The sequence below is a fragment of the Chiroxiphia lanceolata genome, chromosome 2 (genome assembly GCF_009829145.1).
Source record: "Chiroxiphia lanceolata isolate bChiLan1 chromosome 2, bChiLan1.pri, whole genome shotgun sequence".
In the NCBI taxonomy this organism is placed as follows: Eukaryota; Metazoa; Chordata; class Aves; order Passeriformes; family Pipridae; genus Chiroxiphia; species Chiroxiphia lanceolata.
This window is the reverse complement of record NC_045638.1, coordinates 56,064,975-56,092,941: the sequence shown is the minus strand read 5'-3', so window position 1 is coordinate 56,092,941 and position 27,967 is coordinate 56,064,975. Positions and strand designations below refer to the sequence as shown.

Below are 27,967 nucleotides of genomic sequence, written 5' to 3'. Positions count from 1 at the left end.
GCTCCTGGCCCTGCACAGGACAGACCCAAGAGTCACATCATGTGCCTGAGAGTATTGTCCAAACGTTTCTTGAACTCTGTCAGGCTTGGTGCTGTGAGCACTATCCTGGGGAGCCTATTCCAGTGCCCGACTACCCCCTGGGAGAAGAACCTTTCCCTGATATCCAGTCTAAACTTCCCCTGACACAACTTCATGATATTCCCTCAGATCCTGTCACTGGTCACCATAGAGAAGAGATCAGTGCCTGCCCCTCCGCTTCCTCTCATGAGGAAGCTGTAGATAGCGATGAGGTCTTCCCTCAGTCTCCTCTTCTCCAGGCTGAACAGACCAAGTGACCTCAGCCAGTCCTTATTACGGCTGCGATGCAAACCGCACCGCACCGCACCGCACCGTGAGTAGCGCGGCCGCCGGCCCGGACCGGGGGCGCACACGGCCGAGGCTCTCGGCGCGTCCTCCCCTCGGCGGGCGGCCGCGTCCCTCCCCAGTGCCCTCTGCCCCAGGGGCCGCCGCAGCTCGGCGGGCGGGCCTGTGAAGGCGGCGCGGCCCCGTCAGGGCAGGGCCGGGCTGGGCTGGGCAGGGCCGGGCAGCGCCTCGCCGCCAGGGGCGTGGGCTCTTCTCGCTCGGCGCCCGCCGCGACCCGCGCCCCGCTGACAGCCGCGCCGCCATTCAGCGCTCCCGCCGCCGCCGGAGGGCAGCGAGCGCCCAGGGCAGCCCCGGCGGCATCTCCTCCACGGGAAGGATCTCTCTCTGGCCCCATCCCGCCGGGCGCTCCGCCCGCGCAGAGCCGCGGGCAGCGGCGTGGAGGTGAGCGCGGGGCGGGCGGACGGCGAGCCGAGCCCGGGGGTCGCGGGGCGCGGGCACGTCCCCCCGCGGCGGCGGTGACGAGGGGCTGGGGCGGTGGGAGCCCCGGGCAGACCCGGGCGCGGAGCCGGGCGGGCGGCGTGTCGGGGCGCGGAGCCCGGCGAGCACAGGCAGGGCAGGACAGGGCAGAGCCCGTCGGTCGGTGCGAGGGGCGCGGACGGGACCGCGCCGTGACGCTCGGTTATGGGGGATTTTAAAAACAACCCCTGTGACTGCAGGTCCTGGTTTTGTCCCTGCCCGCCGCCCAGATCTTCCCTATGTTCGCCTGTGTCCCGGAGGCACGGGCCGTCCCGCCCGGAGCCCCGGTGTTCCAGCGCTCCCGAGGTACTGGGAGCACTGGCATTGGGAGCGACTGCACTGGTTTCTCACCAGAGTCCGTGATAAGCAGGATTAATTTTAGTGTTTTTCACTACGTTCCGTGGTTTTTACTTTGTAGCAGTCGCTAGACCAGACGAAACCGTGTGAGTAAACGCTAAAAGCAAGGTAATCCGTAGGAGAAAGCTTTCCAGTTCTCTTTTTAACACGGATACTTCATGATATTTCAGACCTGCTTCTCAAACGTACTTCTCATTGTTTCAGCTGTGCAATATGTATTCCCCATACTGTGATCTTTAAAATAAACTGCACTAAAAGGGGAATTCCAGAAACAGTGAACAATATATATTTAAAAAAAAAACAACTCTCTAGAGGGGGAAGGAAAGAACGGATGACTGCGTTCCTTCCCTTATGCCGTAAAGTCTGATCTAATATATTTAATTCTTTGCATTCTTTATTTATTATTTCTTGGACACCTTCCCAAATCTCCTTATGCTTAGTAAGCTTATTTTCACTGTACGTTTTCGGAAGTAAATATTATCCATATATTCTATCTACTGTAAGCCCTTTGGTTTCAAAGGACAAATGTTGCTGGCCAGCTAGCTCATGAATTGCTGAGTTATTATCAGAACGGGGCTGAGAAATGCCAGGATTTTGTGGGATATGACCCCAAATGTTAATGAAAATAGGCTTTACCAACTAATTATTATTTTTTTTCTGTGTACACAGGGGATCTGATGCTGTCAGTTTCAGCCTAGTGAATTTAGATGCATAATTTTAATAAAGCCATTATCTGATAACAATGTAAAATTGTTGGATGTGTAAATAAGAATGAAAGATGCCTTTGAGAATGTCAGCTCTAGCCCCCTGCTGTGGCAGACATCAAATAGATATGTTTCTGGCTAAACTCAATATCTTCTGAGAAGTGGCATATTTTTGCTCTGACCACTCTGACTGGTCAGCAGTGATTAGATTTTGATAAAATGTAAAGCATACCTGAGGTGTTCCCTCTTTAATGTCAGAGGAGAAAGATTATATGGGAAGTTCTGAAATTCCCAGCAGGTAGTAACACTTCAATAGCTGCCTAATCCCATTGCAATAAGCGTATGCTGGTTGAAAATAATTAATCTCTTTCCTGCCATACAGATAAAATACCTTAAATTTGAGAAAATGTTGCAGATACACATTTCTTTTTGCTGTTAGTGCTGCTTGTGAAATGTAGGGAGGATTTAGGGACTTTCAGGCTTTTCTCTCTCTAGCCTATTTTACTGTCAGCCTCTCATGCACAGCCAGAATTGTGCAGATTTTGGGTTGCAAATACAACTAAAATATGTTAACTAATGGACAGCTATTAAGGACGTTGTTTTTCATCTGGGATTACCCCCTCCCCCCGCATTCTGTCAACATTTCACTTGATTTAAATTCCAGTAAATATCTTTATTTTTCTGACAGCATCACTCTGGCTGGCTGGCTGGCTTCTTGATGGGTCTGTTGGGGTGGCTAGAATAGGTGCTTGCACTTGGGGCAGTGCTTGGCGGGGGAGGCAGATTGGCTCCAAGAGGATTACTTCTCAACCTGACAGCCCCCTGCACACACACTTACTCCTTCCCCAAGCCCTTCTCCCACCTTGCTCTCACGTGTGCCCTAAGTTCTCTGCTATGGCTGGGTCAGCTGGAGCTATGGGGTCTGGGGGACAAGGAGAAACCGGGGCTGTGCTCAGAGAAGAGATGAGCCAAGACAGGCCTATTACCAAAGGAGGATTGGGCTGGGGCACGGGAGGGCTCAGCTCTTGTTGGCGTTTGCAAAGAGGAGGAGGACTGAGGGTGGTCATGGGTAGGGCGAAATATGGGATCCATCAGTGGCACTTCCCTTTGCATGAATGAGGCTCCAGAGCACTGAGGTTTTGAGTGCCATGGGTTTGTGTTCTCAATAAACTCAGTGCTTGGATGGAGAATCTGATTAATTCCTGATGTCCCTTTCTTAACTTCAAGGCTCATTTGCCTCTCATCCCCCTTAGGATGTGGGAGTAGGCACTGAATGCTATACTGTTGCAGCTGGCGAAGGTAGTAACTGCTCAATCAGCAGGTGACAGCTCTCAGAAGATGTGGCAGGTTTCTGAAATGTCATATCCGTACTGTGGCTTTGGATACTGCTGCAGAAAGTATTGGGAGTCATAAATCAAGTTGGCTTGGGGTTTGTTTTTGATTTGGGCTAGTTGATTTTAGGAGCTTTTTTGTGAAACCAAAATGATCACAAAATACTATATGATTTTAATGATGTAGAGAAATAGGGGCATTATTTGAATAGATTAATATATGTGTTTCTAATACACAGTATATGTAACCTATTCTGTTACTTATTTGCAAAAAATATTGCAAATAAAATTTTAAATTTCATATTTGGCTCTTACACAGGTCATGACACTGTGGTGCCTGCAAGCCTCACAGTTGATGTGGATTTATTCCTGTAATACCCATACCAGATAGTGAGGTACCGTCTTCAATGGAGAGCTATGCCACAGGAAAACTAAGTGACGTGACCAAGATCGCACAGGAAATCTGTTGCAGAGCAGGGACTCAAAGTTTTCCCGTGTCATTTGCGTTACACATAAGCCTCTTGGTCTTCATTTCCAAGGCGCTTTATGGCTTATGTCCTCCTCATCTGTCATTTCAAATTCCCCTTGGAGAGGAAGTCTTCCACTTCCAATCAGTCCATTACACCATCTCCTGGAAGAAGAAAGCATCTTTTTATATTGCTGTGCTTCTGCTGCATCTCACACAATAGAGCCTCAGTTCATACTTGTCCACGGGAGCAATAAATTAAAAAAGCCATTATTCCAAGTCTGATAGCCTTCTCTGTTCAATCTGGAGTCTTTTCCCAAGCAAGTCAAGGTAACACAGAGGGAAGGGTGAGAAGGAAGGAGATTTGGGTCTGACAAATGATTGGTGTTACCAAAACACTCAAGGGCTCTGGCGCTGGGCTCCATCCACAGGCTTGGTTAGAAAGAGTCTCTGTCCTGAAGAGTGTGCTCTATAAATACAGAGTATGAAATAATGGGGTGGGAAGGAGGGGAGCAGATTAATGATGCAGTTTGCTGACATCATATGTCTGGCAGTGGCAGGAACAGGAACAGAAGTCAGGTCTGGTCCCTGTGCCTCCTGCTGGTGCTCTGTCTCATGAACCATGCTGCTTTTTCCTCTGTTGGGCTGATGTGCAAATTAAGATGTAAGGCAACTACCTCCCTCAAGAGTGCTCTCCCACACAGGCTTTTTCTTTCTTCCTGAGGATTTATTCTCCCTTCCATAGCTTCATTTCCTCCATGTAGTGTGTCGCTCATTAGACTGAGATTAGGATTATTTGAATTTCACCTGCCTGTGTGTGACTCTCTGAAAGAAGTATTTGTAAAAATCATTTGAAAAATACACAGCTTGGAAAGCTAGAAATGGAAAGGGTCCATTAAATCATCCAGCACAATCATGGTTGTGGCCCACAAAGTAGTTTTTCCCCTCATTATTTCAGAGCAGTTTACAGCAATGCCACATAACTTCTGCTATTTTCCTTGAGCAACTGTGCTAGAGGCCAAGACATCTATTGCAATTATTTTTTTTAACTGAAACCTGCTTTTTTTTTCCTTGAGCTACCTTGATTCTTTGTTTTCATTAACTGATTAATTACCAGGAACGATACAGGCTAGGAATGATGTCCCAATGTGATGCTGTGCCTGCTGCCAGTAGCCTGGGACTGTTAAGGAGCGGCTGCTCCAGGAAGCAGGCTGGCTCTCCACCACCCTCTGCTAGCAGCCTGCCCCTCTCTTGAGGCATAAGGTTTGTCTTCCTGTAATTTACAGCATATGAAGTGAAATCGTGGGTGGTGACGGTATCACTGTCCCTATCTAATCCTTTCTGGAATCTTGTCAAGTTCGTGGGCCAGATGATGATTATTCCTTTCAGATATGTACAGCTATTATTGTAATGGGCTTTTACTGTTAGTCTTTTCTTAGAAATTATTCTCTCCAGCCACTTGGCACAGAGAGCAGTTCAAAAAGCTTTCAAATAACACATCTGCTGCCTCTTAGTTCAACAAGTCGAGCAATGTAATTGTTGTAATACCTCATTTGTGATTCCTAAAGGTGTACCCGATCTTTGCCGTACTTGGTTCCTACGTTTTACCTTTATTCTCTGCAGTTTTGCTCATTCCTAACTTCTGCCTGCTCCAGTGCCAGATTTCTCTCATAAAATTAGGTTGTAAACTTAATGGATCAAGACCTTTCTTACATGTTTGTGGGATGGTTAGCACAGTAAGACTGACCTGCAAGTGCTCCTGTGAAACACAGGAGAGCAATTCTTATATTTTGAGAATGGCCTCTGAGTTAGAACTTCTCTTTTTAGATTCCCTCCTACTTATGTTTTTGAAGCAAACTGTTTGGTTTTGCTGCTATCATTGTGCTTCCAACCTATTTTATTTAATTGTTATGAGACTCATAAAGACTAGTTTAAACCACATGGACATAAAACTGGGAAACTTGCCAAAAAGAACTCTATGTTGGCTTAGCCAAGGCTGCAGAGAATGTAAACTTAAAAAATCATGGAGGAAAAAGTGAAAGTTAGCACCTTCTCCATCTGATCAGTCTGAATGACATGAAAAGCAGTTATAGATCTTTTATAAATCTAGTAATATCACTAAATATATTACCGGACCTGAATTACAGAGCAGTTTGAGGACCAAAAAAGTAGTTTGCTACTGAGCTTCTTTCATGCCTGAAAGCAGTTATGAAATGAAACCTGAAGTGATATGAATTGTGAAGCAGCAGTAAATCTCTAATATCGATATGTGCTGAGATCAGAGTTATATTTTGTATAAAATATTCATTATTTTGCTATCGTGAGCCTTGGTCTTAGTATAAGACATGCACAGCAGCAGTTACTTCAGTGCAGTGTTGTGATCTGTCTTTGTTGTTCTGGCTCAGGAGCTGACATTTCAGGACAAAAAATTTCTCGTACAGTGAACTGTAGTTGTGCTTATTCAGATCCATTGATACAGTGTTAGTAATTTTAAGTAGATGGGGGAGAAATGTTGATTAATAGGTTTTTTTTCTTTTTATGCTTATTAGTGGGATGTCTTTCTTCTTGTATTTTATGAAACAAAGTCGAGACAGCTGTAATTTTTTAACTCATAGGTGTTCTTGGAAAACGTGCCGGCACTTTGGAGCTGAAGAAGGACATGAGGAGTAAAAGAACCTGGGATCTCAATGGTCAGAATGAAACAGATGTTGAAAGATTTTTCAAATCTATTGTTAGTAGTGCTCTGTGACTACGGTGAGTATTAGAGCTGTCAGGGGAAAACTACACTATGCACATTCACAAGGTAGTTTTGGACTTATGTTTCCAGGTGATCTGTTGAAATCAGATGCTACAGAAGCTACCACTGATATGCACAGAAGTTAGATCTTATGCAATATTTAGGTGGAAAATGCAACTTGCATAAACTGTCCCTTTAGATCAGAGCGACAGGAACCTTTCCTGCCGTAAATTTGCTCAGAGTATTAAACAAGATAAATGAACAGATTTCCATGGGCATCAAGGGACTGGCTGTGATAGAAGCAGCAACTAGAACTCTATTCGCTTGTAAGACTTATTTTTCATAATATTTAATGAACATCATGGAAAATAGACCTGGTTTAGGTATCCATACTAGGATGGGTGGAACTGCGCCACACAACTACCTATTTCTCTCCATTACTAGAGAAGAAACCTACTATCGTTGGCTGAGATGTAAGCATCTACAGTACAGGCAACCTGCTATGGCTGAGTGAGCCCCCACCTGATGGACCTAAGCTGCCACTTAGAGAGCTTTTGAGAACAACAGAAGTGTTCTTTCTTCTGACCGTGTAAGGATGGAAAGGGTGATATTCATAATCATTCAGTGTTGGTCACATAAAATTAGACAGGTAGTCAGAGACAATCAGTCTCGTTTGAGTAGTCCATGCACAAATCAGCACATATTGAAAGCATCTCCTACCCATCTGCAACAGAGATGCGTAGAATGAAAAAGCACCTCCTTCTCACCTTCAGCTGCCAAGGAGGGAGGTTAGACATCGTAAGTTCAGTCAGACAACTGCAAGATGTCTACAAGCTGAGGGGCATCATATGCATAGTGTCTTATCCTTTTCATGAATGTAATAAGTAGGAAGTAGATTTGCAAAGGGAATTAATTCCTTATCTCACAGGGAATTAGAAATGTTGAAAATGGGACTCTTAATTCCTAAACAATACATATGTTTTAGAAATTTGCATTCCTAGTTTAAAAGCAGGCATTGTGACAGCTGTAGCACATTGTCAAACCATGCTAAGGATTAAGCCATGCACTGCTGAAATGTCTACAATATGGAAAAATGGGAAAAGGAGTGGTTAATCCCCACTTATGGAAAGAGCTGTAGCAGCAGGTAGTTCATGCACCAAAGAGCTGAAGATACCTTACGAAGGAGAGAAATGGACCAAAAATGTACGCAGATTGTTCTCCATATATAAGTGAGAAAAATCTGATTAATGACTGAATGCTAAGTGTGCTATTCATGCCTCTGTGCTTGCTCCATCTCTGCTCTAGAACAAGGGATCACTAGAAGATGTAAAGAACCTGTAGAAGAATTGCCATCTTTTAGATGAATTTAGTTCCAGTAGAAGTGGAGACACTTGTCTATGGCTTTTAGTACCACTTCATACTTTATTAAGACAAAGTTAACCAGCCCAGTTAGGAATACTGCACTGAGCAGGTAACACAGTGAAGGTAAGTATTAAATTCACTGAAGCCAAAAAGTGAGATGAATGATTGCAATATGCACTGTTTCTTGGTGAGCCACTCCTGTAGGCATTCACAACTAGTTGACTCAGAGGTAAAAGCTATTATTCCTGAATTGTATAGAGTGTAGTGCAGTATGTAATTACAAGATGCAGTTAATGAGCTAAATCTCTGTTGCAAACTTTAGGTGCATCAACCTTTGCCTTATTTCCAGTTAAAGGGCAGTCCGTAATTCAGAAAATTACTTCCAAACAGTTCTGCATATACACATCTTTAAGTATCACGTGTACATGGTTTTTAGATAACTATTTCACTCATATAGTTCTCTGTTTCAGACAAGACTATTTCCAGTATGCTCTGGAAAAATTACTGTAGTGCTAAAAAAGCCCTAACATACAACAAAATAGTATTCTCATTTCTTATCAGTTTTACTGATGTTTTTGTTCTTAGCTCTGCGCTACTGGTGGCTGACAAGCCAATAGCACAACCTAAGTTGGCTTAAGCACTCTTAAAAATAAGTAAGTATCCAAATAGCTCCCTGAAGTAATTCTTCTTGCTCTTCAGTCACAACAAGGATTTTTCTTTTGATCTGTCTAAGAGCGAGTTCCTACAAAGACTGCTCTGGCAGATTGTTGGCACCACATCCAGGCTTCTTGCAGTGTGAGACCATTGTAATGACAAAGGAAAATATACAAATGCATTGAAAGCTGCCTCTGACTGGCTGTACAAACAATTGGGACTAGGTTTTGGCACGTGACACAGTCATGGGCAAATGGTAGGCTGGAGGTCAGCTGAAGGAGCTTGTGGTGGAAGCTGGCTGCTTCCAAGAGGTGCCTTTGGGAGCATCATGAAAAAGTGCTGTGTGGGCTGTCCAAGAGTGCAAAGTTCTTGTGCTGTTTACCAAACATGGGGAAAAGGATGCTGTGAACTGTGGTGCACCAGCCAGAGCTCTCCAGTGCTGAGCTCCAGTAATGCTCACTTTCCTCACTTCCTAAGTGATTTATGTTGGGGTTGATGGGATATGGCAGTTCCCTGCCCTCTCTCCAGTCCTCCCACCTACATACACAGTGCTGTTACTTCTTGTCTCAGCCATTCCAAATAAAAAAACAGTGCAAGAGAGTCAAGACAGTTGTAAAAGAGAGTTAGGATGCTAAAGCAGTAGGTACAAACATCAGTGATTTTCATTACTTTCACTTGAATGGTTTTTTTGTAAGTTTAAAGCTTAAAATTGAATTTTTTCATGCTGGGTTTTTGCCATGGTGTGATTTCTTTTTCCTTTATAATGTTTCAGCTAAGTTGAATCTAGCCAATTCCTTTGTAGAGAAATGCATCTCTATAATTTGTAGAGAAATTGCCCACTCCCAGAGAAACAAAACCCCAGTGACTCACAGCCACTTCACAGTAATGGAGTTAGGCTGGTACCCAAGAGATATTGACGGTAGATGATGGTAGGAACAAGGCTGTAAAAAATGGGCAAGCACACATGGCAGAACCAGAATGTGAAGAGCAAGGAGAATGTGTTGCTGGGCAATTCATAGAGACGTTTTTCACAGGCACTTAGGGTCTATTTCTTATTTTCGGAGTGTCCAAGTTGAGATCAGGTTTGCTGGGGTGCCATGTGCTCACCACAGCTGGAATCAGTGGGATACTGCTTGGGATGTCTGAGGAACCATTGTATTTAAAATCAGGTCCTTGCTTTCAGAGGGCATCCACAATTGGTTAATACTTGACAGTTTTCACCTTTGTGCCTGTGCCTTGGTTCCTAACACACTAAACAAGAATAGTGACATCCTCTCATCTTTCAGGGATTTTGGAAGAATAAACTCATTAATATTTCTAGTTCACTAATATACTATAAGAGCACAATAGAAGAGTCCATGGGGGAAATGAATAATTCTGTGTTATCAGGATGGATTTTGGAGTCAATAATACATAGGACCACCCATGGAAGAATAAATACAAAAGAGCCTTCTGGTAATGAGCACCATCCATCTGCCAAATGAAGCAGCATCTTGTGGAAATGCAAATGAAAGACTGAGTTATAGTACATATATGTAAGAGTATATGCATGATTTATATGTGTGAGGCTGTGCATGCCACCTTTATTAGGACTTTATGTATGTGGTTGGAGCTGGTTATTTTAAGGACATGTTAGAGCTGATGGTGAGTAATAGGCTCTTTTTTTCTACTGCACACTGCACCCCACCCTGATGTAAATATCTGTAGCCAGTCAGATGAATTTCTTCCTGAATATTTTCCCTGCTGAGAAGAAAGTGAATCCAAGGTGACTAACTTAAATTGAAGCTTAGAGTGGTAGGCGTCTAATATTATGTGAGATGAGTCCTGCTACTCTTGACTGCTGAGTGCTTGCCTTGGCAGTTGCGATGTTTTTCCAGCAAAGCTTTCTTTGAGGTAATCTTAAGACATGTGTAACAGATTTAACAAGTCAAAGTATTGTTAGTTGATACTACTTATGAAAGGATTGCTTTAACTGAAATTTTACAGTTCCGTAGCACCTTCCATCCAAGACTCAGAAGCCTTTTCCCAGACAATTAAATAAAGATGTCTCACAGGGCATTCTGTGAGGAATAGATGTATGCAGTTCCCATTTTTCAGATAACCTTTCTGTGTCTGAAATCCTTAGGTTTCAGGCAACACAGAAAAGCTAGCTGAGCTAAGAACGGAAATGGGATCTTCCCAGTTCGTTGCTTCAGATATCATCACTAGTTACAGCCTGTCTCAGGATAATTTGGCAACTTGCACAAACATGGTCATGCAAGAAGTGAATTTGAAAAGACTGCGCCATTTATAATGAAATGATGTCATTTAGACATGTTGCACCACATTTGAGACAAGAAAAGTGCTGCAGTCACCATCGCTATTATTTTCAGCTTTCACTCAAGTGTCTGCAATGCAAATGAGCAAAATGAAAGATTCATAAGACAGAGAAAGAGAAGAGGCTTCAAAAAACATCATGCAGTCTTTTATTTTATTTGGGGGACATTTTTCATGTTTCTGTACTAAGAAACCACTGTTCTTTTTTTGCTAAATTATAGCTAAAGTAAATGGAAAAACAGCTGGCCTCTGTGAAGTGGACTTTAACAATCTGTAAGTGAAAGAAGTTGAGAGGTTTGAGAATCTATCCTGATAAATTAAGTTTTCTGTGAATCTTTTGGGTGGTTTGTGGTTTACTTTAAAATACTCTTTTTTACCTTCTTGAACATGTTACTGCAGTGGACTTTGAGCTGCTCCAAATCACATCCCTGCACAAAGGAGAGGTGTTGAGCTCTAACTGCAATAGCTAGAACTTTTTCTTTTTGCTAACTGATTCACTTGAAAAAGATTGAGAACTGCTTTTTAATATCAATTTTTAAAATATTTGTTTTTTTCCATAAGGTAGATAAACAATCAGTTGTCTACTTGGTTCTTAATACTGTTGTTAAACTGTTTTCCTTTCAGTTCTTGGCGAAGTGGAGTATCTCCTGTTGGAGCGCCCAGATCATGTAGCCTTCAGCAATGACACAGTGCCTGTGGAATATCAGTACTATAATGGTGGTAATGTGACAGCAGAGCATGCATCCATCCTTTTGCTGGATGCTAGCACCAATGAGATAATTGCAAGAAAACAGCTTCCAGCAAATCAGTCCCAGGGGACGGTAGAATTTGAGTGTTTCCATTTCAAGAGTGCTGGTGACTTCTTGTTCAGAATGGTCTCTCCCAGTGATAACAGCAGTGCTGCCCAGTGGAGCAGAAGCAGCATGTCCACCCTCCATGTGGAATGGCCTGTATTTCACATTGATTTGAACAGGAGTTCGGAGGTGTTTGGGAGCTCCCTTCAGGTTGGACTTTTTACAAATGAGCAGTTGTGTGCCATGAACGAGACCGTGATTTCACTGGATGTGATATTCACCAGCACCCTTTATGAATTCAGAAGAGTAAGCTCTGATGAGACTCTGGGCATTAGAACTAGCAAAGGAATCCCACTCTCTAGGTCCCAGTGGGTAGAGTTTGACTGCCCACCTGTTGGTCAAGAAATATACCTCACCGTGTTACTCACATCGTTAGAAACACATTCCGTCATTGCCTCCATAGGACCTGTAGATCTTCTCCACAAATTTGGATGCAGACTGGTTGTGGCAGCAGAAGCCACATGCAAAACTTTGGTTCAGGTCTTCGTAATCTCTCCACCGTGCACTTCTATCAGTGGAAAAATTGTCGTCTATAAAGAGGCTCTCAAGCATCCAAGTCAAAGAACAACTTGGCTGTATGAAAACACCCTTCACCCAGGAGACAACAGGACAGAATTTAACTGCACTTTGTTTGATGTGGGGAAGAACAAATACTGCTTTGACCTGTTTAATTTGTCAAACCGAAGCTATTTCCCAACAAGAGTTAAGGAGTGTATAATGATCCAAAGGAATATGGGTTTGTACTGATGTTTTTCCTCTTTTAGCTAAAATCAGCACTCTTCTCAGCCAATGTGGGTAATGATAAATAGGTTTGATTGTGGTGTCCCTTACTGAATAGCTACTTTTTGGATCTCCTACACCAGTCAAAATAGTTGTAATGTCATATGCAGGTGGCAACATGATAGACTGTTATGTAGAGGTATACACAAGGATATCTGGTGATAAGTGCCACTGTGGTAGCTTAAAGCTGCACTAAGTTAACGCTAAGTACCAACCAAAACCATTTAGGGCATTTTGAATGTTGTATATATCTAGTCTGGCTGAAAATGAAGCTTGTTCCTCTCAGTGACTAAAGAAGCTACTGCTGTAGATCTGGCCTGTTGAAGACTGTAAAGGTAGGATTAGTCTTACCTACATTTAAGTGTCTAAAAGCCAAGGGTCCAACACTAGGTAGTTGTCTAGATTTTTAGTCGAGGCATCTCACAAGGGTGATTCATGGGTATAGAAAATACATGGGATGAATCCTCACTTGGGTGTCTTTTTCTCTAGCCCATTTGCTGTGAAAGTTTAGAGCCCTACCTGTTAGATGCACAAATTTTGGTGAGATGAATCAGGATTTGGCTACAGGAAAAGACACTGTCATGTCACTTGGACAGCTTGCAGGTTTTTCAAGCAGCCTTTCAAGACATGTCTACTGCTTAGAACAGACCAGGGTGCATTTTCTGACCCATGAGGCCACCTGGTAGATCATGGGTCACATTCATATAGCTAAAATTTTCCTTAGAGGAAAGATTAGAATCATACAAGCTTCCAGCTGGGGATAGTCTGTGGTCCATATAGTCCTCTGGACCATGGTCAAACATGGCAGAATGCTCATTGGCAGAAGCCAAAACCGTGCCCAAGAGTATGAATGATCATGGTCAGAATTGATCACAGTTGAGTACACAGGCAGAGCTTGAGCCCATTCCTCAGACCTGTTTAAAACCTTTCTATCCATTCTATTTTTATATCTTATGCAGCTGTAGCATCAGAGGTGGCAGTCCATGGTTTGACAGAGTCTATGAATCACAGTTGCATGGCAGAGGAAACAGATGAGCTAAATATCCTTCTCGTCACTCATTTGTGAAAGCAACCAGAGTGAGGGGTGGGCTGTATGTGCACGAGGTAATTGGGATTGGGTTGGGTTAGGTTGTCGTGCCTGCACCATGGAATGTAAAAGTAAATGTTCCCATTTGGAGCAGGCTTGTGTCTATAAGTAACAAATCAGTCTTTCCCATCTGTACACTTCAAAGAGTGGGTTGAAAGGTTTGAGATGCGCACCGTTTTCCTCACCTCCCCAACCTGGTCTCCCTGAAAAGGAAGTGCAGGAACTGTAGCCAAAAAATGGTCATTGCACTTCATGGGCAGGTATCTGAGAGGCATCATGAGGAGACCAAGAGTGTAGGACATGCTCCAGAGCACACAGTGCAGACACAGCCTACCTTAATTAGGTTCATAGCTTCATGTGGTCTTACTTGGTACTCTTTCACAAATTCTAAAGCTGTTAGCTATTTAATTAACACTCTGTACTAAAAACGACCTCTACTTTCAACACATGCCAAACTCAGTACCTAGTTCCCTTCATCTTAACTTCCTATCTGCATTCTCTGTTGACACTCTCCCTCTTCCTTTGGCATAGAAAAGTCTGTCTAAAAATAAAAGCATATTATTTTCTTAATGGAGATAATTCTCAAGGAAAAAGGAAGAGAGAATTTTAATTTTTCCTCTGTGCTTGGGTGGTATGTTACACTGATATGATCTACATAATTGCCCTGACAGATAAATACCTAGCATATGATATAGATATGTTTCTGTGCCCAATATTTAATTGTTTTAATTGATGAGATCCGCATTAAGCAATGGCTTCCTGCAATCTGCTCTGTTTCCTTGGGTTCCCCAATAGCATCATCCTTACAACTACAGTCGAAAGAATGAGGCTATGCCTGTGAAGAGCAGAGTTAAGTCAATAGCTGCCACGATAAGAATATCAACTCTATAAAGCCGATGAAAGCAAAACCACACCATGTAGTCGTAAATAAAATGTCAACCTGAAATTAATTAGACTGCAGCACATCTGACTTCTTGTCTGTATCTGTGAGACTTCAAAGCCTGCAGGCGGCATTTGAAAAGAGTGGGGTGTTCTGGGAGGGGCACATCAGCCTGAAGCCACGACAGACAGAGAGAGCCTGTGCTGCCTGTGCTGGCTATCTGCCTCCTGGATCCTTTGGAAAGTGCACTCCTGAGCCCTCTCACTCTGCTGCAGGGCACTGTGCAGTGGCCTCCATAGACCCAGACCCCTTAGTAAAACATGCGACTGCTACACAACAGACACCTCGCCTCAAGTCTCTTATTCTCTGCTTTGGACCTCTTGAACTCAGTTTAAGGCAAGGAGAAGTGATAAATCCCCTAGTCTGGGCTTCTGTGCAGCACGGGCCCTCATTTTTATTCAGTTACCCTGGTGTTGAGTCCCGAGAGTTATCCAGTTTTTTACTGAAGACACCACAAAACAGAGACTTTTATGGTAATTTTTCTCAATCTTGTGCTCTGATTTATTTATTCTTTAAAAAGGGAAACTCTGTGTTTCATAACTGAAGCTCATCTAGCTTCATCCTCTGGTGACTGGCTTTTACTCTGTTGCTTTCTGATAGCTGTTTCCCATCCACTGTCTTCCCTTCATGAAGACGTTTGCACATCCAGGTCATCCCAGTCCTTCCAGATTATTTCAGTGTACTGAGATAAACTGAAAAGATTGAGTCTTTAATTGGAAGACATTTCTTCAGGATTTGATTAATTTATTGATTCTCTTTGACTCCCTTTCTGTTATTTTAAATACTCACTTTTATTTGATGCCCAGGGTACTAGCTTTGGGTGCTGTGTTCATCTGTCCCTCCTCACTGGTGCTGCTTGAGCAGTAGCACTCCACCTACCCCTACCTCTGCTTTCATTCCACCAATTGCATTAGGTAAATCTACCATAACTTTCACCCTCTAAACTCCTCTTGCACTGTTTTTGTGTGTGTAGTCCACCATCCTGCAGGTGCAGTTTGCATTCCTTCTTCCTACATTTTTCATTCTGCTGATTTATGATCTATTTTGTTTGAATTATCCTAACTTAGCCAGTACCCTATGGTGCTCCATACAACTGCACTATCTACTTTTGTCATTACAGGAGTGACATATTTTCTCAGTAATGGTTTTGTATTTATTTTCATGTCAACTAGGGAAGCATTGGACCTTATACTAATCCCTTTGGAATCTCTCCAAATGGATTCTCACTCGGTGATGGTTTTCTGTTGACAGTTGCATATCCAATCTGTCACTCAGCCAGTTCTTACTTCATTTTAGCATATGCTCTATTGTTTTGAAGAAGAGATATTGTTTTGTAAAATATCGAAGTTCCTAAATTATTAAAATTATCTTCATCCAAACCACAGAGGATGAGATAAAAGAGGATATTTTGCCACATCTATTTTCCATATATCAGACATCAGTTATATTCCTGATCCTTTGTCAGTCCTGCTCTTTACTCCTCATCCCAGACAGGTTTAGTACAGCCTTTTGGAACAGGAATCTGGCTTGTGCTTGATGCAGGAAGGAGAAAGCTCCCGATGACCCTGACCAGGCCAGGGCAGCAGGTCTTCCAGCCCAGGCCATCAGCCTCAGAAGGAGTGTCACAAGAAACCCTGTGCTATCTAAGACTGTGAATATATCTATTAAAGGTGGAGAATACATCCATTAAACATGAGCCAGCACTTGTGCAGCTTTCTGTAGACTCTAAATGGAGAATCTGTGAAAAAATTAACAATGAGATGTGAATCAATTCATCTCAGTGGGCTCTTCACTGTTTGACACAGGTGACTTAGAGTCATGCAGCTGTTTTTTTCCTAGTGTTTGACCCAATTATTTGGATGTCTGAGGTAGGAAACTCTGTTAGACCATCTTACCCAGCACCAGATGAATTGCAGGCTCATTCTTTTCAATGCTTTATCCTGTGCTTTGCTCATCTGGGTTTTAAGTGTCCCCAGCAGTGAGACTTCTGGACTCCTTAGAAGGATGTTCCATGTCCTAGCCTGTATCCTACTTGAAACATTTGTGATGAGAGGGATAAAATTATTCAGTAACACTAAAGCATAGAAAAAGGCATATTTCCTTCAAATTTTTGCTGTTAATTAACTTTCTTTTCCAGTTCTTAGTTACACTCTGGAGACCAATTTCAACTTTAGTGTGACTCCCAGTGAAGTCTCTTGCACTTGCCTACAGCAGAGATGAATTTTGTTCATCTGACTTTTGCTAGCTGTCGGAGGAACTATCAGTATGTCATCAGGGCATAAGAAATGCAGCTGTTGCCAGAAAAGGGAAAGAGGAAGTCAGGGGAAGACCTTCTAAAGGGAAAAGTGGTCTGTAAGGGAGGAGAGGAGTAAGTGGGATATCTAGGGGTTAGATAGGAGCATACAACTTCCATGAAATTTTTGTTCCCTGAATAAAACTGTATGAATCAGACCTGCTTGCTGGGAAGCAATTAGCTCTACAGCCTAAATCTGCACCTGGCTTGCATTTATTTAGAAACAGGCAAATGCAGGGGATCTGGGAATGGGCTGGTTTGTACCCCATCCACTTCTGTGTCAGTTAATGCTTCATCTCTACACATTAGGAATAAATCAGGTGTTACAGAGTCACTGAGCTCTTAGCTTCTGGAAAAAATAATTTTTAGGCTGTGCCTCTACAATTCTTAAACATGCCTATTTGTGGGGAAAAGACTGTAGTTTTCCCAGGCTTTCTAGGTTTTCTTCCTTTAAAGAGATCTTTGTCCTTTCATTGTCCAAATTAGTAACTTGTTGGAACATGCCGCTGTTTCAGTGTACCCAGGCTTCATCTCCGTGGAAGGCTGAGAAAAGTGTTTTCCAAGATCTTGTCCAAACACCCATACAATGCATGTAAACTGATCTCAGCTTCCAAAAATAGGTTGCAGTTCCCCAGGTTAGCGTAGATGTTTACGTGAACTTGTAAATAATCAGTGATTTTGTCCCGTATCACTGGCCTTGTTGAAGTGCGTAGGACTATCACGTGCATCAGGCTGGAGGGATGATGCTGAGTGTCCCTTGCTGACTATGCTGATGGATAGCACTGCGTGCACAAAGTCTTATGAGCACAGAAATTTGAGGAGAGATGTTTATGCGGAGCAACAATTAACACAGTTAATTGCATGTATCTTTTATGTTGGCAGACCTGCCAACTGTCAGCTGTTTCAAACTAACTTATCAGTCTTCATGTTGATAATTGATTCCTCAATTGTATGTGAAAAAAGTTCACACTTATTAGAGCTTGTTTGCAGTTCATACCTTCTGGTTTTCCCCCTGGCACTTTCAATCTGTTTGTCTTAAATGGAGGTTAATCATTTGTTTCCTTGGGGGAGAATAAACTATGCTTCATTTTCTTTTACATTCTGGTAATTGCAGGAGGTTGCAGAGCAAGTTGCAGAAGTTTAAATCTCCCATCTTTCATTGCAGCTGGAGCATTTCTTGCTCTCCTATTGCTTAAGGCACATTTCTTAGCCCCAAAGCTATGGATGCCAAGTGTTTTTGCTAAGGAACTCTGTGCCTTTAGCCGAAGCCCAAGTCAGTGAAAAGTGCCTGGGAGCAATGGGCACATCTTAGGTTTGACGTCAGTGTGAAAAAATTACTCCTGCTAAGTGTTCTTGTATGTTGAAACCCACAGGCATCAATGTGGAGACTGCCGAGCACCCTCCACTATCACCGGTGTTAGCACTGGAGGCAACCAGAATCTTTCTGAGTCTGGTTCTATATCTGACTCTAATTAACAGACGTTTAAGCAAGCAGGGAATGTGGAAAGAGGGAAATGAGTTAGCTCACACACTGGAAATTTTGGCAGGAATTCACCAAGCTGCTCACACAAAGTAGTCTACAGGGATGTAGGTCCTTCTCCAACTAGCCCCTCTGCCAGTGGTGAGGGACACTGCTGGAGTCCTTCATACTGATATGAAGAAAAGTGTTGTGAGATCCCCAAATAACGTGATACCATGAAGTCCTTTTTTGAGGAGGGATCAATGAGCCCTTGACTGACTACTAATTATCAACATTTTTTCTTGCTGCCTCACTAATAGCTTTGCTTGCTAATTGATGTGATTTTGCAAACTGTCCAGAGCCTGTACCTTTGTGGAGCTCCTTACCCCAACAAACTTCCTCTGTTACCTCCTCCTTGACATCCTCTGATTCCTTTTTCTCCTGACACCACCAACCGTCTTGCTTCGTTTTGCACTTTACAAGGAACTGGCGTGGCTGCAAACTGGAGGAGGAGTGTGAAAGCTCAGCCTGCCTTTGGGCTCCTCTCCCCTGCTGTAGCAGCTCCCCAGCTCCAGAGACAGAAGGGTTAAAGCAGAGAGGTGCGTGAAGAGCACAAGTGAAATACAGCAAGGGATCACGGATATCGCAGTAGGGTAGTGGAGTCAGTGGCAAACAGCTGGGAAGGTCACTTGGTGTTGTGTGGGCTTAAAACCACAGCACCATCAGAGTATCTCACCATGCCCATCTCCACTGTGGATTAGGTGAGGCAAATGCACTGGAACGTGCATGGACGCAAATGTTCTTGAGTATGTGCCCACACCTGCTTTGCAGCCTTGGCTGACAGCACAAGTGTAAGCTCAACACATCAGTGCCCGTCCTGCAGTGCAGGTGAGTACCTGCACACGGGAGAGCAGCCCTGCTGGTGCTGTCGGGCTGCTTGCATTAACATTACTCATACTGGCATGCTCACAAAAATTTGTAGGACAGGGCCCAAAGCAGTTAAAATTTCATGTTCATTGAAACACAGCTGTATTTATTTTTGTTAGAGATACTTAAAAATAATAACACACTATGAACTGTGCAGCAACCAATATAACATGAAATCATAAAGCCATTTTCAGTCATGCAACACTGTATAGTCCTTTACCATCGTAACTTGGTCAAGGGCTCAGGGGCATGTTAGCAGCAGTACTAAAATTAAAAATCATGGCCTGTGTTGGCAGTAGCAGCACCATAAATTATTTAAAAGAGCAAACTTGAACAAACCTGATCTACTTCTAAAAAAAATGTTATTCAGATATTTTTCTACTTAATCTGCGAGCAGTGAAATGGACTTAAGTAGTCTATTGTTTTTTTTCCTGCCAGATTTCAAAACTAGACCACCAAGTCAACTGAGCCATAGCAGGGTCCCCTGGGGTTTTGTTCTTTAAGAATGTACCTGAACTCATGCATTAGTTTGGAATTTAAAGTTGTGATGCTGCTTCAGTGTCACAGCTGTCAGAAATGGGTAGGAATGGTCCCTCCTTTCTCTCTCTGGTTTCTTACTGCTATAAAGTTTGAGTGTTGAACATTGGATGAGGATGTAGTCTTAAGAAAAAGAGGGATTTTATTACGCATTAAAAATGATAATGTTCAAGGTAATATTAGAACCTGAGTCTGCCTCCACTAGAAATAAATAAGTGCACATGCAAAATCTCATCTTGAGTTAATTGCGTAACCATAAGCAATAAACCAAAGAGACCTGCAAACTGTCAAATAAATGATTCAATAACATGTTCATGTGCTGAGAAGATAATAAAGAGAAAAAGCAACGTTGCCATTTCATTAGGCCTTGTAGTCTTATCCTCCTGTCACAGTCATATAAATCAGCAGTAACTATACTTAGGTCAATGAAGTTATCCTGCTGTAAATGCACTGTTTGGCAGGCAGGAATTGGATTAATATATAAATTACCAGCCCACTCCAAAGGTCTGTGGATTCATTTCCTTTTGCTATTGTTCCAGGCAGAACTTGCTTGCCAGTTGACTGACCACTGTGTTGCAGGCTGGGGCTTGGGGTGAAAAAAGGAAAACAACAAGTGGAAGCTTTGGCCCAGACTCTGATGGGAACAGGAGCAGGTTCTGGATGCTTTGTGCTTTTTTGGTCTTGCTGTTTGCATTTTTTAGTTAGTTATTGCTGTTTTTCTTAAAAAAGAAGACAAATGGCTGTGTCTTTAAAGGTAAGGATGCAGACACACTCCTCATTGCTGTGAGCTTTTTTATTTGTAGAAGCATGGAGCCCGTGGCAGCCCTGGAGCCCTTGCAGTGTCACCTGTGGGGATGGCATCCGGGAGCGCTTCCGAGAGTGCCTCACTTCCTCGCCAGCAAACCCAGGCTGCGCTGGATCACCGAGGGAGGCTTCCCTGTGTTCGCTGGAGGAGTGTGCGTGTACGTACCTCTGCTGTCCTCTTCCCCCTGGTCGCGTGACTGCCCTGGCAAAAGCAAAGGGCCTGTTGTTAGAAGGGCTGTGTCAAACAGAAATATCTGCTCTCTTCTTCAGTCATATTGATTCAGGGGGCTGTCACATTCCTGTGCTTGATGGAGTAGAGTGGAAGCCTCCATGCGTTTGTGGGATAGCTGGAGATAATGCTCCAAGGTGTAAGATTTCTGAATGCTGTGGGTGCTTTGGAAGCAGTTTAAAATCTCCATCATGCCCAGAGAGCGAAGAAGCACTGAAAGAGAGATCTTGGGACTAGCAGAACATGTTCAGTAGTGAAAGCCACTCCAGGTAGTGGGAATCTGTTAAAAAGTCTGTTAAAAAGAGTACTGGTTCTAGTGGTGACCTGTGGTGTGAGATTCCCATTCTGGGAGTTTTTTGAGGTGGCAGTGCCAGGACTGCCTGTGCACCAGCCTGTCACTGCTGTTGGTCCGTGATATTGCAGGCTGGCCACTGCTGGTGAGTGGCAAGTTGGTGAAGTTACAAGAGATCTGAGCCTCCTGTAAGACGAGAGCGGTGTTCCAGCAGCTGCACAGCCTCCAGTGAAGCTGTATGAGGCTGTACCAGCACCATAATCGGGTGCTTATAGTTACCATGAGGGGTATGAGAAGTGCTCCTTTTAGCAGGGTGCTGGTGCTCAGTTCATGCAGAATTGCTGCTTCTTGAAATCTCCGTGCTGAAAAAGAGTGTGCTGATGCCAAGGGTCCCCAGAGATCTATCTCAGAAAGTTGATCTACAAGCTCCCATGCTTTTGTGTCCCACAGGTGCCAAGGGTGCAGGGATGGGGAAGGAAAGGTGCCCAGGAACTGTGCAGGCTCCTGGGCTCTCAGGCTGTAATTTAAAAGATATTTTAAGATATTAAATAGTGAGTAATGCCTTACCCTTTGCTTTGGCTGCTTGCATGTACTTCCTTCTGCTTGCACAAGTGCACTGTGGAGAACTGGAATGGAGCCAGTTAAAAAATAGACAGTTTGTGGATGTGGGGAAATTGTTTAGCATGTGGCCACTGCAATGCTTGTGCCATTGAAAAGGGAAGGACAGCAGGGGGAGAGAATGTGTAGCTGGAGCAAGAAGAGGGCAGGACTACGTTTTTAATGGAGGTGTTGGCTTGAACCAGCCTCAAGGTGTCTGAGGATGAGGGCCTTGGAAGTATGCAGGCGGGACTGAAATGTGTTGTGGAGCACTTTTAAGAAATGGGTTGTATTGAACAAAAGTTTGGGTGAAGGGAAAATACTAAAAATTATATTCCATCAAGCCAGGGATTGCATTTTGTCAGTGTTTGTGCAGCACTTGGAATGTTTTAACAGGTCTGATGTTTTTAATGACTTGAAAATGCTGGCCATGTGGGTTTGCTTATTTTGTAAAGCTGTAAGTTCAAGCAGAGAGGAACAACTCAGATGTTTTGGGCCCCAGCTTAAAACTAATGTCCTGCTTCAGAGCTGGGTTTTTTCCCTATGCCAAACTCTATCAGTCTGCTGTCAGCAGTAATGTCACCAGCAAAATGCAGTGGGTGGTTAGTGCTTTTCTAAAGCTGATGTTGAGCTGTGCTATTCCATGCCTCCTGTTACCTGCTGGAGAGGTATGTCTGTGAGTACATAATTTGGTTTGGCTCCTTGTCAGCCAGTTTCACAGCCCTACTCTGGAGCTCGGAGAGTAGTCTTGGTGCACAGAGCTCCCCAGAGAGGGTGTCTGTGCGTGCAGAGCATGTGCTGGACACATGATTTGTGTGTGCACCTTGCTTTACATGCACAGAGGTGACATGCCTCTCTGGTCCTTCTCAGAGGTGTCACTCTTCCCATGCAGGTGTGCAACTGTGCAAGGTATGTGATGGTTGCCAGAGAGGTCAACCTCCTGTGCATGCACAATTCACAGGCCTGTGGCAGTCTGCTTTGAGTTACGGTATGACAGCACTCAGCAGGTCTGGACAGTCCTCAAATTCCAGTGAGGGTTTACATATATATATAAAATCAAATGCACAGGAGGCCTGCATCTGTATCCTGTGGAATCTTCTGGAGGAAAAACCTCACTTCTCTCTTGCACATGGTTTCTAATCCTCCCGCTCCCGGCTTCCTTTACAGAATCACCTATATGATTTCATCCCATTGAATCTTAGGTTGCTTGAGAAGTGACTTGACAATGTGACTTTACGGTGTTCATCTGCTCCTGATCTCAAGCTGGGAGTTTGACCCTTCCCACCTCTGCTGTCTGCAGCTTTACAAAGCAGACAAGCTTTGTTTTCAGCATAACTCTGCAGTCGTTAGTCCAGCAGATGGAGCAAATGGCTGAATGAGTGAGACCAGCAGAGTGTAGGGGTGGGGGAAGATGAGGTGCAGAGAGAGGTGATCCACAGCGACGAAGTCCTGTACTGAACCTCGCCGTTTGCTAAGCTATTAGCTGTCTGCTCCAAATGACGCAGCACAGTGTGCATTACAAATGGAGAACAGAGTATTTGGAAAACAACTGTGAGCAACAGGACTGAGAGAAGGATGAGAAATGAATGAATTGCTCTGCTGGAGTTAACAGAGCAAATGCTGGTCCTGCTTTCTTTCCTGAGGTCAGCTTGTTCACTCCATGATCAAGCCTCCAGAACAGCAGTGCTCTGGGCTCTGGCGTGGTAGCATTGGGCTGAATGCAAGTTTTAGAGATCCTCCTAAAAGATTCATCAGTCTTGTTCTTTAAGCTGCTTTCAAGCTCTCAGAGTAACACAAAGATCAAGGTTTATTCGTTGGCAGGATTTTTAAAGGGCTTGGGGATGTCAGGTAACCCTGAGTCAAAGAAGTGGACCTCCTGCCTAACCCAGCACCCTGCATGTCTGTTTTTAGCAGCCTGAGACCTTCTGGCCTGTGTTTATCAGTGCATTTATGCATCCTGCACACCTAAAAGCTGCACTACCACCTTGCTGTTGAATTTTTTTTTTTTTCTGAATTATGGGAAGTATGTGGTGTCTACTTCTCATTATTCTGCAATTGCATTTCCTATGCCTGGGCAGTCACTGTGGTGCAGGCAGGAGCACCTGCTGAGTTTTACAACTGACTGTCTATCCCTGATGGAAGGCTTTGGCTTCTGGATAAAGCAAGAGACTAGGGCAGGGTGGTTCAGTGGTTCAGTTTGAGTTCACAGCTTTATGGCCAGCTCTTGTCAAGTACGACTGACCAGCCTTGCTCTCCAACAACATTTTCGTGGCTTTACAGAGCTGATGTCTGACCCCAAAAATGGGGGAGTGCTAACAGATACTAAAATTAGCTGCTGGACTAATTCATCTGCTTTCAACCATGCTGTGTTCTGCTTAAGGCTGCACCTGAAATCCTAGAGACCTCATTCAAAAAAGAATCATTAGTTTCTTATTGGTTTGGCCATCTGTAATGTGGAGCAATGGGCTGGTGAGAGGTTTAAATAGGGATGTGGACAGCTCTGAGATGTTCTCATTACAGGTTAGAATCATAAAATATCTCAAGTTGGAAGTGACCTATAAGGATCATTGAGTCTAACTTCCTGTCCTCATAGGACTACCTAAAGCTAAACCATATGATTTAAGAGCATCATCCAGGCGGTCCTTGAACTCTGGCAGGCTTAGTGCCATGATAGTTTCCCTGGAGAGCCTGTTCCAGTGGCTGGCACCCTCTCAGTGAAGAAAAGTTTGCAGAGTGTCAGTCCTAGAATGCTAGGGACACCAGAGCAATGGCCTTTTCAGTTGAGAGCTTGCTGTGACATGTTAAGTTTTTGCCCTCTGGGGCTATAGCACCAGACAGCACCCTCAGAAGAATGCTTAGAAAAGTTACACTGTCTCTGCTAGTGCTACCTCTCTGCTCTTCAAACTCGTTCCAATTCTCACACCCACTTAAGCTCACCTAAAAATAAAGTGATACCTGAAGTCCTAGCCTCAGTTGAATTATTTTTTTCCTGTTTTATGGCACTTTTTATCAGGGAATCTTAAAGTACTTAATAAAGAAGGGCAAATAGAGTTATCCCATTTTACACTTATTTAGGAATGCCTTATGGAAATGGCAAAACAGGAAAAAGTAATGGCTGCATTTAAAAGGTCCATGGGCACCTTGGTTTAAAGTAAGTAGATCTTTTTGGGCCAGTTTGAAGTCATCAGTAGTAAGTCATCTCCAGTGAGCAAATTTTAATGGCAGACAACTTCCTGTACTGTATTAATTGCTTATTTTTTCTTTGTAGTAACATATCCATCCTCAAGTACCAAAATGCTGATGCCAGTGCAACTCTGACAGACATGTGTGCTCTCTCTTACAGCTGTCAAGCCTCCCACCCCGCCTCCTGTCCAGCCAGGAGAGAACCGGAAAGCAGATAATATAGTTACCATCACAGGTATCTCTGTATGCTTGTTTATCATCTTTACCACCATTCTCATCACCCTCTGGAGGAAGCTCTGCCGAGCTCAGAAATGCAGTACTGCTGTCCGACGAAACTCTGTCCATTCCCCTGGCTTCCGGAAAAACTCCGACGAGGAGAACATTTGTCAAGGCAACAAGCAGCGGGACAGCTTTGCTGAAGGAGGGGATGCCCTTGTTAACATTCCTCTGACCTATAGGCGAAGCCTCCAATTTGCCCAAGAAGATGATGCCTCTGGAAGTGAAAACTTGCAGCCAAATGCCCAAAAAATAATCCCTCCGATTTTCAGCTACCGCCTGGCACAACAGCAGCTGAAAGAGATGAAGAAGAAAGGCCTGACGGAGACCACTAAGGTGTACCATGTCTCTCAGAATCCCCTCACGGACACAGTTGTTGGTGCCACCGCGATGCTTCCCCTGAGCCAGGAAAGCCAAGAGGAGGTAGCAACAAACAAATTTCGGATCAAATCTCCATTTCTGGACCAGTCAGCCAGTCAGCACAAATTCCTGGAGGAAAGCTCTCACCCCAGGCTGGATTTTCCATTCTCACAGGCCAATCCTGCAGTGAGCCCTACCCAAACCCTAGTAAGAAGAGCTCATTTCAAGCACCAGGATAACAGAGCAGACTTACCCGAGAGGGGCTGTCACAGAAACTCACAGTTTAGAAGAACAGCCAGTTTCCATGAAACTAAAAAGGCCAGGCCTTTCAGAGAGAGAAGCATGTCCACTCTCACACCCCGACAGACTCCTCTCTACAACTCCAGGACCAGGACATGGGACCAGAGCCTGCAGGAGAGGACACGGCCAAAATCCAGAAATGCTAATCCAGCGTGTGAAAAGCTGGATCAGCCCCACAACCCTATGGTGGGGTGTGAACTACAGGGCCATGGCACAAAGTCCCACCACAGGGCAGGTCCCCCAGTGAGGAAGCTGGACCTGATCACTGACCGCCAGCCTGCTGGTCAGGAGAAGGCAGCTGAAAAACCTGAGCCCAGCCGAAGTAAGAGGGGCCTTTCACCTAACCCCAGAGGCATGTGGCAGAAAGAAACAGGCTCAAATGGCAAAGATAATTCCCAGAGAGGCCTGAGTGTAAGCCCTGCCCAGCACCGTAGGGACAAGTGCCAGAGCTTCCCCTTGGACCCTGAGTTTGCCTTTTATGATAATAGTACTTTTGGCTTAACAGAGGCAGAGCAGCAGATGATTGACCTCCCTGGGTATTTTGGTTCAAATGAAGAAGATGAAACAAGTACTCTAAGCATTGAGAAGCTGGTGATCTGAGTGACTCATTGCGGCCCTGCAGGAGGGGCATGCGTGGTAGAGAATCTGCAGGATCAGTTGGCTTCTGGTAGAAGAAGCAACAGGAATCACGTTACCTTCACATGGATCAGGAGGGAATAATGCCCCAGATCTGGTTTGTGGGAACATATTCCTTTCTAATTACTGAAAAGTGCTTCCATATAATATTTTTTTGTATGCATATGTGTACAATACACACAAAATACGCTGGGAAAGCACATGTTAGTGAAGACATGACCCAGGAATAGCCAATAGATTTTATTGCCTAAAGTGGTCATGTTTCATGAATCAAAGATGATGAGTGCCACTGATCTAGCCTTTCACACCTTGTGGACTCTGTACTAGTAGACTGTGACATACTGAGACATCCACTGTACAGCATCCTCAGCCATCTGCCCTGATTAATGAATGATTTTGCCATTTAGAAAGGACAAACTTCTAGTGGTGAGCAGTTTTTATCATTTTTCTGGTTACCGTCGTTGAACTGTTGTAGTTGCTCAAATAAGTCATCTGGTGGGGGTTTTTTAGTAGGTTGCATGGAAGTGCAAACAATTGGTGCTGAATACTTGGAGTGAATTTAAAATTGAGGAGGCATTTTTCATCATTCAAGACTTTGATATTTTCTTTCTGTCCATATTTATGCCAGGAAAACAATGATGTACAGATATTTGCAAGAAATTTTTAGAAAAGGCATGCTACAGGGAGGGCAAAGAAAACAGATGATCAGATTTAGTCCTTGCAGAAATGTTACTGCAGAATGTTACCTGTAAAAAGCACTGAGAACTGTTGAATCATGCATCCTTTCCATAATTATCCTTTCCTTTATTAATTTTTTAAATGTAAATATATTGACAACAATACTACTACAGCAAGCTCAAAATAAATTATGAACAAAACCAGCAAACAACAAGATTATTTGGTTAATACCTGTTATGTAACAAAAATTAAAAATAAAATGACAACATCTGGTGATTCACAGAGAATCTTATAGACTCATAGAATCATTTAGATTGGAAAAGACCTCTAAAATCATCAAGTTCAACCATTAACATAACACCACCATGTTTACCACTAAACCATATCACCAAGTGCCACATCCACATGCTTTTTGAACACTTCCAGAGACCGTGATTCCACCACTTTCCTGGGCAGCCTGTTCCGATGCCTGACCACCCTTTCAGTGAAGAATTTTTTTCTCATATCCAATCTAAACCTCCCCTGGCACAATATGAGGCCATTTCCTCTGGTCCCGTGACTTGTTACTTGGGAGAAGAGGCTGACCCCCACCTTGCTACAAGCTCCTTTCAGGTACTTGTAGAGAGCAGTAACAGTGAAGTACAACAGCCATGGTGGGTTTATCAGTTGTGCTTTAAAACTAGAGATCACAAATTTGCCATTGTATGTTGCTGCAAGTATTCAGAGTTGGGTTGGAAACCTGGCTAACAACAGAGCCAGAGCTCAGGCCAGAAAGAATGACTTAGAGACTTTGCTTGCCATTTGTTGGGATAGCTGTCTCTCCAGGGACTTGCAAAGAGCAAGGTGATACTAGTGGGCAAAAGCAAGAAAAGAGGAGGTGCTGCCCATGGAGGTAGGTATGAGAGAAGATAGATTTAGGTGGTGGACTG

General features: G+C 43.8%; 1 protein-coding gene across 3 annotated transcripts; it reads left to right on the top strand.

Moving 5' to 3' along the window:
- The first annotated feature begins 651 nt into the window (after positions 1 to 651).
- On the top strand, positions 652 to 27,241 carry THSD1 (thrombospondin type 1 domain containing 1). Of its 3 annotated transcripts, none has more exons than XM_032679752.1 (5): positions 652 to 804; positions 6,353 to 6,491; positions 11,431 to 12,396; positions 20,487 to 20,645; positions 24,949 to 27,241. In XM_032679752.1, exons 2-5 carry the CDS (start codon positions 6,425 to 6,427, stop codon positions 26,322 to 26,324), a joined length of 2,568 nt encoding a protein of 855 aa, XP_032535643.1. In that variant the 5' UTR covers positions 652 to 804; positions 6,353 to 6,424; the 3' UTR covers positions 26,325 to 27,241. The 3 variants fall into 3 exon arrangements, with proteins under 3 accessions (XP_032535643.1, XP_032535645.1, XP_032535644.1); XM_032679753.1 differs by lacking the exon at positions 652 to 804 and adding an exon at positions 11,028 to 11,079 and having other exon boundaries at positions 6,383 to 6,491; XM_032679754.1 differs by lacking the exon at positions 20,487 to 20,645.
- The last annotated feature ends 726 nt before the right edge of the window (positions 27,242 to 27,967 follow it).

What these genes read in the sequence shown, in the direction of transcription:
- THSD1 (XM_032679752.1), top strand. Translation starts at nt 6,425, where the DNA reads ATGGTCAGAATGAAACAGATGTTGAAAGATTTTTCAAATCTATTGTTA. An exon ending in AGTAGTGCTCTGTGACTACG is followed by an intron (nt 6,492 to 11,430) that starts GTGAGTATTAGA and finishes TTTTCCTTTCAG; the next exon opens with TTCTTGGCGAAGTGGAGTAT. An exon ending in AATGATCCAAAGGAATATGG is followed by an intron (nt 12,397 to 20,486) that starts GTTTGTACTGAT and finishes TTTTATTTGTAG; the next exon opens with AAGCATGGAGCCCGTGGCAG.